General features: G+C 40.7%; 1 protein-coding gene across 11 annotated transcripts in view; it reads left to right on the top strand.

The window, feature by feature from the left end:
• Nucleotides 1-16,431, top strand: part of ROBO1 (roundabout guidance receptor 1) — a 1,292,504-nt gene that overhangs the window by 812,086 nt on the left and 463,987 nt on the right. For 4 of the 11 annotated variants that reach the window (XM_027550771.1, XM_027550936.1, XM_027550814.1 and 1 more), the window contains exon 1: nucleotides 14,633-15,708. The exons of 6 other annotated variants lie outside the window; for them this stretch is intronic. In XM_027550771.1, coding sequence (XP_027406572.1) covers nucleotides 15,654-15,708 — 55 coding nt within the window. In that variant the 5' untranslated portion in view covers nucleotides 14,633-15,653. Of the gene's footprint in view, nucleotides 1-14,610; nucleotides 15,709-16,431 lie in introns of those variants that run through there. One more of the 11 variants, XM_027550697.1, reaches the window with a different exon arrangement.

Genomic DNA, 16,431 nt, shown 5'->3' with positions numbered 1-16,431 from the left:
ACTGTGCTAAGCACTTTTTGCATATTATGTTTCAATACTTGCAACCCTCCTGTAAGGTAAGAACAATTATTCGCTTTACTTAATACAAAAGGAAAAAGGTCTTAGACATATGAGGAGACATGACCATGGTCACCCTGTCCGTCAGTGGCAGAAATCTCCATGCATTTTAGAAACAAATCCAGTGCCGTATTAGTCATTATTCTAAGTATGCACCAAACTCTATCACTATTCCTGCTCCAAACAGCAAAGTTTAAATAAACACTGTGGTGGTGGTAGTTTAGTCTCTAAGTTATGTCAGACTCTTGAGACCTCATGGGCGGTAGCCCACCAGGCTCCTCTGTCCCTGGGATTTCCCAGGCAAGAATACTGGAGTGGGTAGCCACTTCCTCCTCCAGGGAATCTTCCCAACCCAGGGATCAAACCCACATCTCTTACATCTCCCCCATTGTAGATGGATTCTTCACTGCTGAGCCACCAGAGAATAAACACTAAATGCTCTTAAATTTGACTTTGCCTCAGACATTCCTTTATCTTGTAGTTGACTGGAAGATGAATAGTATAAATATATTATATATCTATTTTTTCCTAAAGACATAAATAAAAGTATACACACTCTGGAACATATTAACATAACTTTTCCCATGTGCTCATGTCTGCACAATAAGCCCACAAATGCCTATTGCAAGCCTTGTAGCACCTAGGAGCTATCACCATGGAAGTTTTCTAATCACTTCTCTATAACTCATGTTTCATTAGTGAAAGTCACACAGTCGTGTCCAACTCATGGACTATATGAAATTCTCCAGGCCAAAATACTGGAGTGGGTAGCCTTTCTCTTCTCCAGGGGATCTTCCCAACCCAGGGATCCAACCCAGGTCTCCCGCATTGCAGGCAGATTCTTTACCAACTGAGCCACAAGGGAAGCCCAAGAATACTGGAGTAGGTAGCCTATCCCTTCTCCAGCGGATCTTCCCGACCCAGGAATTGAACCAGGTCTCCTGCATTGCAGGTGGATTCTTTACCAACTGAGTATGAGGGAAACCCTATTTTGTATAGTATAAGTCATATTTCATTAAGTCCACACCAATTCAAAGCTTTACACTTTACCTTTACTTCCAATCATCTTTCTTATTCTATTAATTCCAAGTTTATGTAGAATAAGTAACATATTGTTGAAAAAAAAATGCCTCTTTATGTAAGATCTAAATTTCAATTCATCAGAAGAATGTAATTAAATTTTCTTTTTAAAGATATATAAACATTTAGTAATGCTTTGGGCTATGTTTACATAAAATTTTATAATATTTTCCTATACAGTAAGGTTTACAGCAGAGCTTGCCTAGTAACTTAAAAACCTAACTGTACCTCATTAATAAGATACATTTCCACTAACTTATTTCATCCTTTCAAGAAAAAAAAAAATTCCCTCTAAAGGAATTCGACTGGAAAAGTGTTTCTCAGTCTTGATACCATTAATATTTTGGGCCAGATTATTCTTGGATTTGGGTGGGGAACTGTCCTGTGTAACACTGAGATGTTTAGCAGCAATCTTTGCATTTAGACACTAGATGACAGCAATGCTTTTCTCCTCCTCCGCACAGTTATGACAACCGCAGAAGGCCCTGGACATTACCGAGTATCCTCTGAGTCAGGGAAAGAGGACAAAAATGGCCCCAAGTGAGAACTCTGAAACAGAGAAACTCTCCTAGGAATAGCCTATTTTCCTTTCAGAATTGGAGAGATTAAGCGAGAAAAGCATGAAGGCCAGATATCTGCATTTAGACTTTCTTTGTATTCCTCTTAGTCTAGCTGAGTATTTCCTAAAACTTAAGATGGTGACTGCAGCCATGAAATTAAAAGATGCTTACTCTTTGGAAGGAAAGTTATGACCAACCCAGATAGCATATTCAAAAGCAGAGACATTACTTTGCCAACAAAGGTCCGGCTAGTCAAGGCTATGGTTTTTCCAGTGGTCATGTATGGATGTGAGAGTTGGACTGTGAAGAAAGCTGAGCACCGAAGAATTGATGCTTTTGAACTGCGGTGTTGGAGAAGACTCTTGAGAGTCCCTTGGACTGCAAGGAGATCCCACCAGTCCATTCTGAAGGAGATCAGTCCTGGGTGTTCTTTGGAAGGAATGATGCTGAAGCTGAAACTCCAATACTTTGGCCACCTCATGTGAAGAGTTGACTCATTGGAAAAGACTCTGATGCTGGGAGGGATTGGGGGCAGGAGGAGAAGGGGACAACAGAGGATGAGATGGCTGGATGGCATCATCGACTCGATGGATGTGAGTTTGAGTGAACTCCGGGAGTTGGTAATGGACAGGGAGGCCTGGCGTGCTGTGATTCATGGGATCACAAAGAGTCGGACACGACTGAGTAACTGAACTGAACTGAACTGAAGAATACTGTATGGAAGTGAAGCACAGAGTTGTGTTCCATGCACATACTTTGATATGAGCTATAAATATCATTGGTGAATAAGTCAGAAGTCATTACTACCACTAGGGAGTTTATAAGTATACAGCAAGCGTAAACGATATATATATATAAATATATATATATATTTCACAGCAATTATGTTTGGTTGGTGCTATGGAGAAACAGTCGAAGTTTCTTTAAGCATTTTACAGAGACACCTCTGAACTATTGGGGAAGATGGGAAATACAAGTTTGGGAAGGCTTTTCAGGGAAGAGACTTTCATCAGAGACTTAAAGGATGAGTATGAAGTACCCAGGGGAAATCTGGGCTAAAAGGCAAGCTCTTCAGACTGTGTTTTGCTCCCTTAATCACGTAATTTCCACCTGGAAAACACATTTAATGATGTTCTAGAATGTATAAACATGTCTAAAGAAACACCTCTATATTCACTATCACTTTTTCAAGTATTCTTCTTAATGTTGTGAAATATTAAAGAGAAAAGATCAAAAAAAAATCTAGTATAATGAATAATCTGATTTATTAAGCTTTGCCAAGTATTCTGCATATTTCTGTCTGAGTTAAACAGAACTGACCAAAAAAAAAAAAAAAGACAGTTATTTAAAACAGATGGATTTGCCAGATAAAGATCTGATTTTTAAGTGGTAAGATTACTGCCCTCAAGAAATGATGACATTACATCTTCAGTCAGTGAGGCATCCAGTATGAGACATAATGTCTTTTCTTTAATTATTTTAACTTTATAGTTCATATTTTTGGCAGGAAAGCTAGGATAATTAAATTTTCAGGCTCCTATTGTACAATTAGTCACATGTGGAATTTAGAGGAAAATCAAGAAATAGGTGATGTTGACTGAAATAATATGATTTGGATAAAGTAGGATGCACATTACACCTCTAGGTTGATTCCTATTTAGACACTTAAGTATGATTACATTATGGTCACTGTCAATATAATTATTATAACCAAATGTTAAATAACGTGCACTGCCATTAGGAAAGACAAATGAGTAAAATAGTGAATTGGGCTTAAATTTATATTTTTCCAAAAGATAATTGCTTAGAAAAGCCTTATGTCTTGATTTATTGTCCTTGCTAAAAGAAAAACATTTACTTTTTGCTGTGAAATAAAAGACCTGTGAAATTGAAACATACTTGTGAAATACAAACTTTTCATTTTTAAATCAGTTCTAATGAAAGGAAAAGCACCCCTTGAACAAACAAAATTATCCTATTGGGAAAAAGTTAAAATTTCAGGTGTTAGGAATTGTTTAATAATAGTTATTCATTGTTGTCTATGATGCTTAACTCCTAAGGCATGTTGATTCTAAGACCATTTGCAATCTGCATGGTAACTCCAAAAACAATTGAGTCACTTAAAACATGGGGCATGTGCTGCCTCAATAAAATATCAATGATTAAAATGAAACTAATTAACAATTTAACTAGTGAGACAACATCCTAATATGATTTTTTAAAGTAGATTCCATGCACCTTAATGGCAATTGAAAATAATTTAATTATCTAACCATCAATGATTAGTTATATATATTTTAATAAAATTATATGATGGACTTTTACTTCACTCTTTTAATGAGGGTGTTGAAGAATATTTAATGACAGAAGAAATTTTATGACATAATAAATTGAGTGAAAATGTAGGTAACATAGCAGTTTTAGAGTACTGTTCCATATTGTAAGAATAAAAGTCCATACATGAAAAAAAAAAAAAAAAAAAAGTCCATACATGAAGAGCAAACAAATGAAAAAAAAAAAGGGCTATAATAAAATGTTGATTGCATATGTCATTGTATTTGAGAGTTATTGCAAATTTTATTTCTTGTATTTTCCAAATGTTCTAAAAATATATTCCTCTGATATTTTGAAGAAAAATAAATAAAATCTCATTAGAACCAATTAGCATCTGAATATAGGGATGTAAGCTATATTACTTTCAGTATGCTCTTAAATAATATTTGTGGATAATACTGACGTTCTAAATTAGTAAAACAATTTTTTTAAACTTTGTAGTTAAATCATCGTAAGAAAAAAATAAAATTTAGAAATCCTTGAATGAATAGAATAATTTTTATATGATGTTTTTGTAAGGTTGTTTTACTGGCTTCAGCAAACATCTGTTTTATTTCAAAGATACTCATATGATACATAAATGCAACAGATACGTACTGTGCCAGTGAAATTCTACCTTCTAGGTATAATAAAGCAGCTTTAAAGCTGCAAGTATATCGTGATAGGAAATCGAGAAGGTGAGATTAGATCAAATCAACAAAGACTTTCAGTTAGAATAATGGAATTGGATGATTTCTTTTGGAATGTGGCCAGGATGTTAGAAAGGAGGTGATTAAACTCTTAGGAAAATGTATAATTATCCTTGTTGTTAAGACAGTAGGTTTACATTTCATGTTAATTTTCAACAGCAGTTTGTTTCTCAGAGACAATTGTAGGATATGGCTTTAGTATTTATTTGTAAGAATGAGCACCTCATATTTAGAATCCTAGTTCTCACAGGCCAGTCGTATTAAATACTAAGTCCTGAATTGAACTTTTCAATGAGAAGTCATTTTTCCATAAAAGAAACATACTATATAGGCTGTAAAACAAATAACATAAAACTTTCAGTATGGTATGAAAGTGAAAGTGAAAGTAGTGTCTGACTCTTTGTGACCCCACGGACTATAAAGACGGGAATTCTCCAGGCCAGAATACTGGAGTGGGGTAGCCTTTCCCTTTTCCAGGGGATCTTCCCAACCCAAGGATTGATCCAAGGTCTCCCGTTTTGCTGGCGGATTTTTTACCAGCTGAGCCACAGGGGAAGCCCAAGAATACTGGAGTAGGCAGTCTGTCCCTTCTCCAGCAGATCTTCTCCACCCAGAAATCGAACCCTGGTCTCCTGCATTGCAGGCAGATTCTTTACCAACTGAGCTATTAGGGAAGCCCCTATAATACTACAGTTTAATAGCATTATTATTTATGATTAACTTGGATACTTTTTTTCACAAGTTATTATAGTATTAAACATTTAGGCCTACTTTTTATTTACTATCTCAGAAAGTTACCTGTAAATAGGGAACTATAATAGAATTTTAAAATGTATTTCAAGTCAACATAATGCACTTTTAATGCACTGATTAAAATAACTGTTAGAATCTAGGTAAAATATTATTCAGGGTAAACAAAGCAGCAGGTGGGACTAAACATAATGAATGTACAAAATGAGACATAAATCCTAACATATGTACCTCAATCCTCTAAATATTTCTTGAATGGGTTTTTTAAGAAGCAGGGAAAAACCAAAAACATTGAACAGTTTTGTACAACACATCTGCAGAATTAAACATAATGTAAATTACTTACAAAATAGTTTGTGTTCAAATTGTAAGCCTATAGAGTGCAACATTCAGCTGCACAGCTGTTAACTATGATGCCAATTTAAGAGAATTTTAATTCATGATTCGAATAGTATACACTTGGTTCCAGATATATTTGGAAGTCAAAAACCAAAAGACAGCAACTTTTGTGGTAAGATATTAATACATATCCATCTTTATGTCTTTCAATATATTCTGAACAAGTTAACAAACTTGTAGTGTGTATTTTTCCATGCCTTCTCCTTAAAGAGAAACATAAAAACCCTTTGAACACTTTCAGATCAGATCAGTCGCTCAGTCGTGTCTGACTCTGCGACCCCATGAATCGCAGCACGCCAGGCCTCCCTGTCCGGCACCAACTCCCGGAGTTCACTGAGACTCATGTCCATCGAGTCAGTGATGCCATCCAGCCATCTCATCCTCTGTTGTCCCCTTCTCCTCTTGCCCCCAATCCCTCCCAGCATCAGAGTCTTCCAATGAGTCAACTCTTCGCATGAGGTGGCCAAAGTACTGGAGTTTCAGCTTTAACATCATTCCTTCCAAAGAAATCCCAGGGCTGATCTCCTTCAGAATGGACTCGTTGGATCTCCTTACAGTCCAAGGGACTCTCAAGAGTCTTCTCCAACACCACAGTTCAAAAGCATCAATTCTTTGGCACTCAGCCTTCTTCACAGTCCAACTCTCACATCCATACATGACCACTGGAAAAACCATAGCCTTGACTAGCTGGACCTTTGTTGGCAAAGTGATGTCTCTGCTTTTGAATATGCTATCAAGGTTGGTCATAACTTTCCTTCCAAGGAGCAAGTGTCTTTTAATTTCATGGCTGCAGTCACCATCTATAGTGATTTTGGAGCCCAGAAAAATAAAGTCTGACACTGTTTCCACTGTTTCCCCATCTATTTCCTATGAAGTGATGGGACTGGATGCCATGATCTTCGTTTTCTGAATGTTGAGCTTTAAGCCAACTTTTTCACTCTCCACTTTCACTTTCATCAAGAGGCTTTTGAGTTCCTCTTCACTTTCTGCCATAAGGGTGGTGTTATCTGCATATCTGAGGTTATTGATTTAGAGATAAAATAAAATTTAAACACCTAAATTCCATATAGAAGCAGAAGTAATATAGATGTGCATGTCACTCAGTTTTTTATTCCAGAATGAAAGTAGATCTTTAATTGAACAAAACAAAATTTACACATCAATGGCTTCCTCAAGCTGGAACCAAATCCATAGAAAAAATATTAAACAGCAATTTTTATTAGTATTTCACAATCTAGCATGGGGATAAGATCCAGGGAGCCAAAGTTCAAATCTGTGTTTAGTCTCATGTTAGTTAAATGTTCAACATCTTCTCATGTATAAAATAGGTAGTAATTGATCTACTAACACACTTTTGAGAATTTAAATGAATTAGAATACATAAAATTCTTAGAACAGTACCTCTAGCACATCATATTAGGTAAATGTTGGCTGTTGTTAGTTTTATTCTATTAGGAAATGGGGATTTTAAAAAGTTATGGTTCTTATATTCCTGAAGATATGTAAAACTCTCTATATAATATAGGAGTAATATAATATGAATTGTATTATACCACATCTAGTGATAGACAGTATTCTAAATCTAGAGAATCTTGACCAAGAATTTTTGATTAACCTATTCTGGTGGAAAGAAATCTCCAGTGATTTAGAGGGCTGGGTTCTAGTTTTGAGTAAAGCACTAACTAAAGGTGTAATTTGGGGGAAGTCAGTTCCTTTGAACTTTAGGTTTCTCATTTATGAAAATTTAATCGTGAAGGTCACTTCCAGTTTGAATGTTATATACTTTAAACTCAGATTCCAATCTCTTTGTTTTCAAATAACCTGACCCAAATCAGCATGTGCCGACTTGTCAGAACCTTGACTTTCAAGTCGCTGAAGTCCACTGAGAAACATCAACTCAGTCTCTCACCTTCATGTTAGTTCTCTGTTAGTTGAAGTGGATAAATGATTGAACCATATATATCTGAGAAAATATACTTTAGAACTACAGAAATAGGTTTGTTAAGGAAGCATTTTTCCAAAAATTATATTAAGAAACAATGAAACAAGACTCATTCATTCATGTAGTCGTTCAACAAACATCTGAGTGCTGACAAGTTACCAGAGAGTGTTTGGGATGCTGGGAATAAAAATCTCTGACCTCATAGAACATTCTAAGAGGAGTGAGTCAGTCAATAAAAATAAATAAGGACATATGTAGTGTCTTAGATGGGGATAAGTGCTCTGGAGGAAACAAAACAAAACAGAAAAACAAAGCATGAAAAGGTATCACATAAAAATATACTTTTATAATTGGTGGTCAGAAAAAGCCTCTCTGAGAAGGTGTGATTTTATGAAAACCTGAGAGAGGAAAGATCGTAGGTTTGCTGATGTGTGGAGCCAAGTGTTCCAGCCAGAGCAAGTGCAAAATCTCTCATGCTGGTGGTTGCCTGATAACATTCTAGGAATAGTTTAGACACTGTTGTGGTGAAGCAAAGTGAGCAGGGGCAAGTACATGGGGAAGGAGATGCTGTCAGGACATTGGGAGAGCAGCTCTTGTGAAGCCTTGTAGGTCTGAAAAGAGTAGGCTGTCACTTTAGGTGAGATGGTAAACCACTGGAGAGTTTTGAGCAGAAGCTTGTATTTGAACCAGCTTGGTTTGAACCAAAGTGCCTTTTCCCCTCCCCCATGCATTTTGGTTCAAAACAAAATGGGTTCAAATATAAGGTCCATGGCTTCTGGGCCTTAGAACTTCAAGTTAATGATTTATTCTTTCATCCCTGTTTCTAAATTAGGATGATAATACTACTTCACGTGATCATGGTGAGCATTAGATCAGATAACATTTGTAAAGTGCCCCAAATGTTGCTCTCAGTCAATGCTACTTCCCAGTGTCCTCTCCTTTATCTGAAAAAAACTTACTGTCTGTTAATATTAAAGGATTAAACCCTAATGAGACCCATTTTGCTAATAGTTAGGGTCCCAGGTTCCATCAGAAGGACTTAGCAATACAGCATCTTGTTGTTTAGTTGCTAAGTCATGTTTGACTCTTTTGTGACCTCATGGATTGTAGCCCACCAGGCTTCTCTGTCCATGGGATTTTCCAGGCAAGAATACTGGAGTGGGTGTCCATTTCCTACTCTAGGGGATCTTGCTGACCCAGGGATCAAACTCATATCTCCTACATCTCCTGCATTAGCAGAACAGATTCTTTATCACTGAGACACCAGGAAAGTCCAATAGATCATCTAGTTGTAGATTATCTACAATGTCTCCAAGATGCTAAGATGCAGAAAGGCAAGCACAGTCACAGTAACTCCATAGTGAACTCCAGTATATCAGAGTTTATGTTTTTAAATGAGACTTAGAGACCCTTAGTGACACTGGAGCACATGATTAGGTGAAGCCTAAGGAGTTCTATTCCACATTTTCCTAGATTGAAAACCCTGACAGTGCCTTAAGTCTTTCACTAAGTGAAGACAGGTAAACCATAAAATCTCTTCTGCCTATGTTTCCTGGTTTGGAGCCTCCCCTGGTGGCTCAGGTGGTAAAGAATCTGCCTGCAGGAGATCTGGGTTGCATCCCTGGGTTGGGAAGATCCTCTGGAGAGGGAATGACTACCCACTCCAGTATTCTTGCCTGGAAAATCCCATGGTCAGAGTCTATAGGGTTGCAAAGAGTCAGATACAACTGAGAAACTAGCACTTCAACTATTCCCCCCCTCCCCTCCACTAAATCTCTAAATAAGTGAAGACAGGTAACCCAGGGAATCTCTTATCCCTATGGTTCCTGGTTATGGGCTTATAATTACCCATTCTAAATAGCAAAGAAGTAAACAAACAAAAATAATGCCATTAAAATGTGCCCTACGCACATTTAAAAGAAAACATTCTGGTAATTTTATGCTCTTTCATGAACAAGAATAAAGTTACACATATTTAAAAATTCTACCTTGTATCCTCTTTTCCTTTCTTTCTCTTTTCTTTCTTTCCCCTTCCTCCCTTTCTTTTCTTTCTCTTTCATTATTCTAATCCTAAATTATTTATTTTTTCCTTGAACTACTATTGCATATAAAATCTATACCCAACTCTGTGTGATTTATTACATGTGACTTGTTGATATCACATATGGCACTTAGAATCAATAAGTATTGAGCACTTAAAAAAATAGGGTTTTCTGTAGGTAACTATCATAAGTTGTTTAGTGGGGAAAACTGAAGCTTTTAATTTCTAGGAGTGGGGGATTAGAGACATTACTACAAGAGCAGCATGGCCTATACTGAGCAATGTTTACTACAGAGACAGGGCGTTTCAAAATATGGTAGATGTTCCAACAGATATGTGTCTATTCTCCTTTATTGGGGTTATTTTAGGTTACTTTCTTAAATGGGACTTCTGTTATATATCCAAACTTAGACTGAATCCAAATATTCAGATATTAAATTATTAAAATATTCAGTGTAGTTCATCAGTTTATATACTAGAAACAGCACAGATTATTTGGCAATTTTGTATAAAAGTTGCTCATGTAGCTGTGGTACTCTGAGAGGTTGTGCAGCCTGGCCTTGGTAAGTATCAGGCTGCTTCTCATCAGAATTCAGGCTTCATCTGGTTTCTGGCTTCCTGGTAAGGTGGAAGAGAGAGAAATGTTGTGGTTTGTATTTCCCTTAAGAATTCAACTGGGCTCCTCCTGATTTGGGTAACTGATATCTGAAATCTCTACAAAGATCCTGGGAGTTTTGTTATTTCCTGAGTTCCTATAACTACCCCTGTGAAAGATGAAATCAGATCAGACTGACTCAATATTTCTTTACTGCTCTAGAATGTTGAATGTCAAGGAAGCTCCTATTTACAGAACTGTGTCTCTCAGTCGTGTCTGACCCAGTCCATTCTACAGTCCATGGACTGTAGCCCACCAGGCTCCTCTGTCCATGGGGATTCTCCAGGCAAGAATACTAGAGTGGTTAGCCTATTCCTTCTCCAGGGGATCTTCCCGACCCAGGAATTGAACCAGGGTCTCCTGCATTGCAGGTGGATTCTTTACCAGCTGAGCTGCCAGGGAAGCCTTCATTTAAAAAGACTACTAGAACGTATTACTTTCAGGCTTTCCTTGAAATTCTTATTTTAGAGAGCTTGAATTTCATAAGCTTCAAATGATCAGAATTCTCTAAATGGAACCTGAGAATCCACCACTCCTTTAGAGCATGGTGATCAGAATAGAGCTTCTGAGTACAAATTACAACATGTTCTTCTTACCCTGATCTTTGTTTCCCAACCAATCAGCCTGGAATGAGTCAGGGTTCTATTCTATGTATCAGAGCTGCCTGAAGACCTGCCATTTGTGGGCACCATGTCCATGTGTACACACACATTTGCACACATAGTCATATAGACACAATGATTATTTCATGCATTGTCCTAGTAACTTAATGTGCAGGAGTAGAAATGGGAAGGTGACAAGTTGCTATGATTCATCCACTTCCAGAAATGTACAGAGCTGTCATTTATCCCAGACACTAGTTTTTATTCTTCCTATAGGTTCCACTCTGGAGTCTGTGTAGCTCCCTGTGTAAGAGCTTTGAGAGCCTGAGGAATAGGTTTCTCTTTGAATCTTGCCTCTTCAGAGCCCTTTAATGTTTCCTGCATGTAGATGATGTTCACTATGTTTGTTCGTGTGAGTAAGTGAGGGAGTGAAAGAAGTTATGAAAGTTCTCAGGTACAATTAGTTTGACTTGTTACAGAGTCTTTATACCTTCTGAATACAAATTCTTATCTTCAGGTACCACCTTTACTGATATAATTGACAGAAAAGTACACTTTGGATAAGGCAGGGAAAGCAGAGAGGATCAGCATATATAAGCTGGTGATGAGGACCCTCATGGTGGTGGGGGCGGGGGGATGGGCAGCTGGCCGAAAGTTAGCTCCCACAGGATTCTTTCTGCTGACTCCCCCAAGTAGTATAGCCTCTAGGAGTAGCAAAGAGGAGCCTGGTGGTGGGTGGGAGGATGTTGTTGCTAACTGAAGTTGAGAAATAAAAGGATAAATGGGAGTATTAATATGGTTTCCTTTTAATGACAATGAGATAAATGGTAAAGGAAAATTTGAAAACCTTAGCAAATTTCTGGAGACCAGGAGACTCACCTTGGGAAGACAATACAAGTGTGGGATTCTTGTGGGATCCAAGTGGGATTCTTGTGGGAAATAATACATGTGGGATTCTTACACATATTCTACTTTACATTTAAAAGCATACATCCTTTACTAAATTCAAATCTTTATTTAAAAATGCACTCAGATACTATGAGGATTTGAAGAATTTCTCTCCCTCTCTCTCTTTCTCAAGTACCATGCTTTAGGTCATTTATTTTCTATTACTAGGTAAGCTTATCTTAAAAGCAGGTTTTAGCCCAAGGGGAGAAAGAAAAGACATATTCTATGTTTCTCACTAAGTATCCTTTCACAAAGCCTGAATCAATGTATGTTTTTCAGCATTTACTGCACATTCTTTTTTTTTTTTTTTTTTTTATTGCTGGAAAGGTTTTGGCTAGAGTCTTTGAATTCTTATCTCCAGCCTGTTTACTGAATTTTCAGTCAGCTTTCTCAGGATTAAACTATCTTTCACTTTCAGAGATAGGTGCTGTGAACCAGAGTTTCTTTGTACAAAATCCTGCTCCAAGGTCATTGGTTGTACCATCAGCAACTAAAATGAATGTATGATTCACTTTTAAAACTGTATCTTTTGTTAGGTAATGCATGTGCTCACTTTAAAAAATGTACAACAGTATTTAGAAAAGCATATATCCATTCCCATCTCTCCATCTATCATGCTTTCTCTTTCCCAGAGTCAACCACTGAAAGCAGATTCTGGTATTTCCTGATAGATGACAAATAAGCATCTTGAACTTCTTACAAGTAACTTGGCACATAATAATTTATTGAGAAGTATAACAGTGGTAAAGAACCCGCCTGCCAATGCAGGAGACATAAGAGACATGGATTCCATCCTGAGTGGGAAAAATCCCCTGGAGAAGGGCATGGCAACCCATTCCAGTATTCTTGCCTGGAGAATCCCATAGACAGAGGAGCCTGGCAGGCTACGGTCCATAGGGTCACAAAGAGTTGGACGTGCCTGAAGCGACTTAGCACGCACAGGCACATAACAGCCCTCAATACCAATGCTGTTGTTGTTGTTCAGTTGCTAAACCCTGTCGGACTCTTTGTGACCCCGTGGACTATGCCAGGCACCCCTGCCCTTCACTATCTCAGGGAGTTTGGTCAAACTCGTGTTCATTGAGTCAATGATGCCATCCAACCATCTAATCCTCTGCCGCCTTCTTCTCTTTTGCCCTCAATCTTTCCCAGCATCAGGGTCTTTTCCAATGAGTTGTCTCTTTGCATCAGATGGCCAAAGTGTTGGTACCAGTATCTACCATTTATTGGGCACTCACTATGTCTTTGGAGAAGGACATGGCAACCCCCTCCAGTATTCTTGTGTGGAGAATCCCATGGACAGAGAAGCCTCGTGGCTACAGTCTATAAGGTGGCAAAGAGTTGGACACCACCGAAGCGACTTAGCATGCAGGCAACTTCCCTTGTGGCTCAGCTGATAAAGAATCTACCTGTGATGGGGAGACCTGGGTTCGATTCCTGGGTTGGGAGGAGGATCCCCTGGAGAAGGGAGTGGCTGCCCACTGCAGTATTCTGGCCTGGAGAATTCAGTCCATGGGGTCACAAAGAGTTGGACAGCACTGAGTGACTTTCACTTCACTTCACTTCACACCATGTCTTGGGTGGTTTTTGTATAGTGCGTTTTTTAAAAGAAAGGAAGAAAAATGAATGAGTGAATGAATGAATGCAATAACACCCATCAAATGTGATAGTTTTGTTTTGCTTTCGATTTGTGAATATCTCAAGAGTTTCTGTTTCAGAAGGGAAAACGGAGATCTGGTCTGGTAACAGAGATAATAGCTGGTTGGTTGGTATTTTAGGGCGAGGTGCATGGGATGTTAAAGCCCACACCTTTTGGTTTTGAAACACAGAATGGGTTCTCCTATAAGCACAAACTCCAGAGTAGTCAAGGATGTTTTTTGCATATTTCCTCTTCCTTAGTTACCTCCCCATGGTTAGCATTCTGATACTGACAGTCAATAAAGTTGAAGGAGAGGTATTTGGTTACCAAAAAAAAAAAAAGTCCCCAGGACCCACCCCTGCGCCCCTCGAGGAGGTGGGTAGTCTTTCTACAAGAGCCTCAACAACCACAGTGTAAAATAAACTGATTTTTGTAATACAGTGCCCATCTCCTGATACATTTTACGTAGTTATTTCCCTGCTTCCTATCCCAAAGGTTCGTTTGCCCATATTTGATTTTTTTTCTTTCTTTCTTTCTTTTTTCTGTTTTAATGGGAATAGGGAAGGGTGAAGATAGAGTTATCTGAGAGTTCATCCAACTCCTGGAAGCGGTAGGGAAGAGGTTAAGCTGGACCGGAGGATTTTTGAAGTCTTTGGCTGGGAGGTTCCATTTGGAGAAAGGTGCAGGGGAGCCAGGGGTGGCAAGAGAAACAAGGCAAGTTCCCATTCGCTCGGATTTGTGATCCTGAGCAATTTGATTTCTCACCTGAGGGCGCAGTCGGGCACCCTGGCTCGTGGATGGAAATATTAACAAGCAGAACTTGCCAGGGAGGCGTCTGGAGAGTGTAACCTGACGCATGGAAAGGACCGCGCGGCCCCTTTAAGTGTTCTCGGGCCGGGAAAGAGAGGGAGGAAACTGGGAGCCGCGGGGAAGGTGGGGGAAACCCACAAACGACCGAGCCAGAGAAGGGGCAGCGTGAGAGCAGAAACTTCAGACGCTGCTGATCCCGACGGAGCTCGGGTGAGCCGCAGCGGCCGTCACTCCCACCCGCAGCGGCACGCTCCTCGCCCCTCTCCGCTACCCCGGGGAGGTCCGGGAGCTGCCTCCCTGCCGCTACCACAAGCCTGGGCTGCGGGCAGCCGCCGCTTGGAACTTTGGGCTCCAACGTCCCAGCCGCGGAGAGTTTGGGGTGCTTTGCGCACACGCCCCAACGGCGAGGGGTCTGAGGGATGGTGAGCGCAGCTCTGGGCTGGGAGCGCCCGGGAGGCGTGAGTGTGTCCGCGGACCGGCTGCAGTCCTTAGTGCCCTCCGCATCCCCCAAGTGATGGGAACAAGGGCCCGCCCAGGGAACCGCTGTCGCCGCACCGCCCCCTTGCTCGCCCCCAGCGCGCGGAGTCACCCAGGCACACCCCCGGCACCCTGTGCCTGCTCTCCAGAAGTGCTGCCGCTGCCTTTGCCGCCGGCGCGGGTGGCCAGCTGTTGACTGGGCTCGCCGATAGACGGAGAAGCACTTTTCGGCTCGCCCTAATCCGTTCTCACACCCCAACTTTGCCGCCGCGCCGGCCCTCGCCGCGGCGCTCGGGCGCACAGTGTGGGGGCGCACGCCGGGAGGCTTGGAGAGATCGAGGAGGAAGGAAACCGCACAACTGCTCTTCTGCTTCGGCTCTTTGTTGTTCGCTTTGGATGGTCCTTGGAAGTGGCCGAGCCACCTCGGAAACCCTGGCGCCAGAGAAGGCAAACCTTGGAATCCTTAGTCTGCAAAGGGCTCTGAGATATTGACAAGCGTCCGGAAAGGTGGACCAGTAATTGCCCTGAAAACTCCTGGCGGATTGACCCACGTTGCTTATATTAAGCCTTTGTGTGTAGTGTGTGTGGTGTGTGGCTTCATAAATTTGGGGACCTCATTTTTACTCCCTCCTCTTGGCATGAGACTGTATGCAGGATCCACCCGAGGACAATGATCGCGGAGCCTGCTCACTTTTACCTCTTTGGATTAATATGTCTCTGTTCAGGTAACCCCGCGTCGTCTTTCTTCACCCTTCATTCCCCCCTTGCACGCCTCCTCTCCACTTTCCCGAATCAACCCCGAACGGAATTTTGGCGACCTCTGCTTCCTTCCAAGGCCGGAGGGGCCCGACCCCTGGCAGGAGTTTCAGACGAAAGGGTTCTTAGATGGTACTTTGTGCTGTCCTTATTCCCCCATCCCCCAGGACCCTCCAAGCCTTTTCGCAGACCTAGGCCTTTTGCCAAGTTCGAGGCACGCCCAGATCTCTCCGGGCAAACGCACGTCTGAGCGCGGGGTGGAAGAGGCAGCGGGTGGCGGTGAGCCTGGGCCCTGAGGATGAGCCAAAGTCAGTCCGTTGGCTCGGCCGCGTCCCTGGGGAAGGGAGCTGTGCGCCCAGGGAGCGGCAGCCCAGAAACCCGTCAGGATTCCTGAACCTGGTCGTGCTATTCGCCCCTCCTCTTCCGAGCAAACGGGTTATTAGTAGTTGTTTTATGTAACCAAAGTCTGTAATTAAATTCGATGCTGAAGAAACTTCAGGAAATAACTCCTTCTTACGGTAGGATATAAACTAGCCACTCTGGCTGGCTGAGTTTAGAAGGGAAACAGGCGATTGCAAGTATCAGAAAGGGAACACTTAGTTGCCTGGGAATATTCATTGGCAAGGGAAAACCGAAGGCTGGATTTAGGATTTGGGGGATTCATTATGTAGTATGGAAACTCTTCATGTGAA

This window comes from Bos indicus x Bos taurus, chromosome 1 (assembly GCF_003369695.1).
Source record: "Bos indicus x Bos taurus breed Angus x Brahman F1 hybrid chromosome 1, Bos_hybrid_MaternalHap_v2.0, whole genome shotgun sequence".
Lineage (NCBI taxonomy): Eukaryota > Metazoa > Chordata > Mammalia > Artiodactyla > Bovidae > Bos > Bos indicus x Bos taurus.
This window is presented reverse-complemented; position numbering and strand designations above follow the sequence as displayed.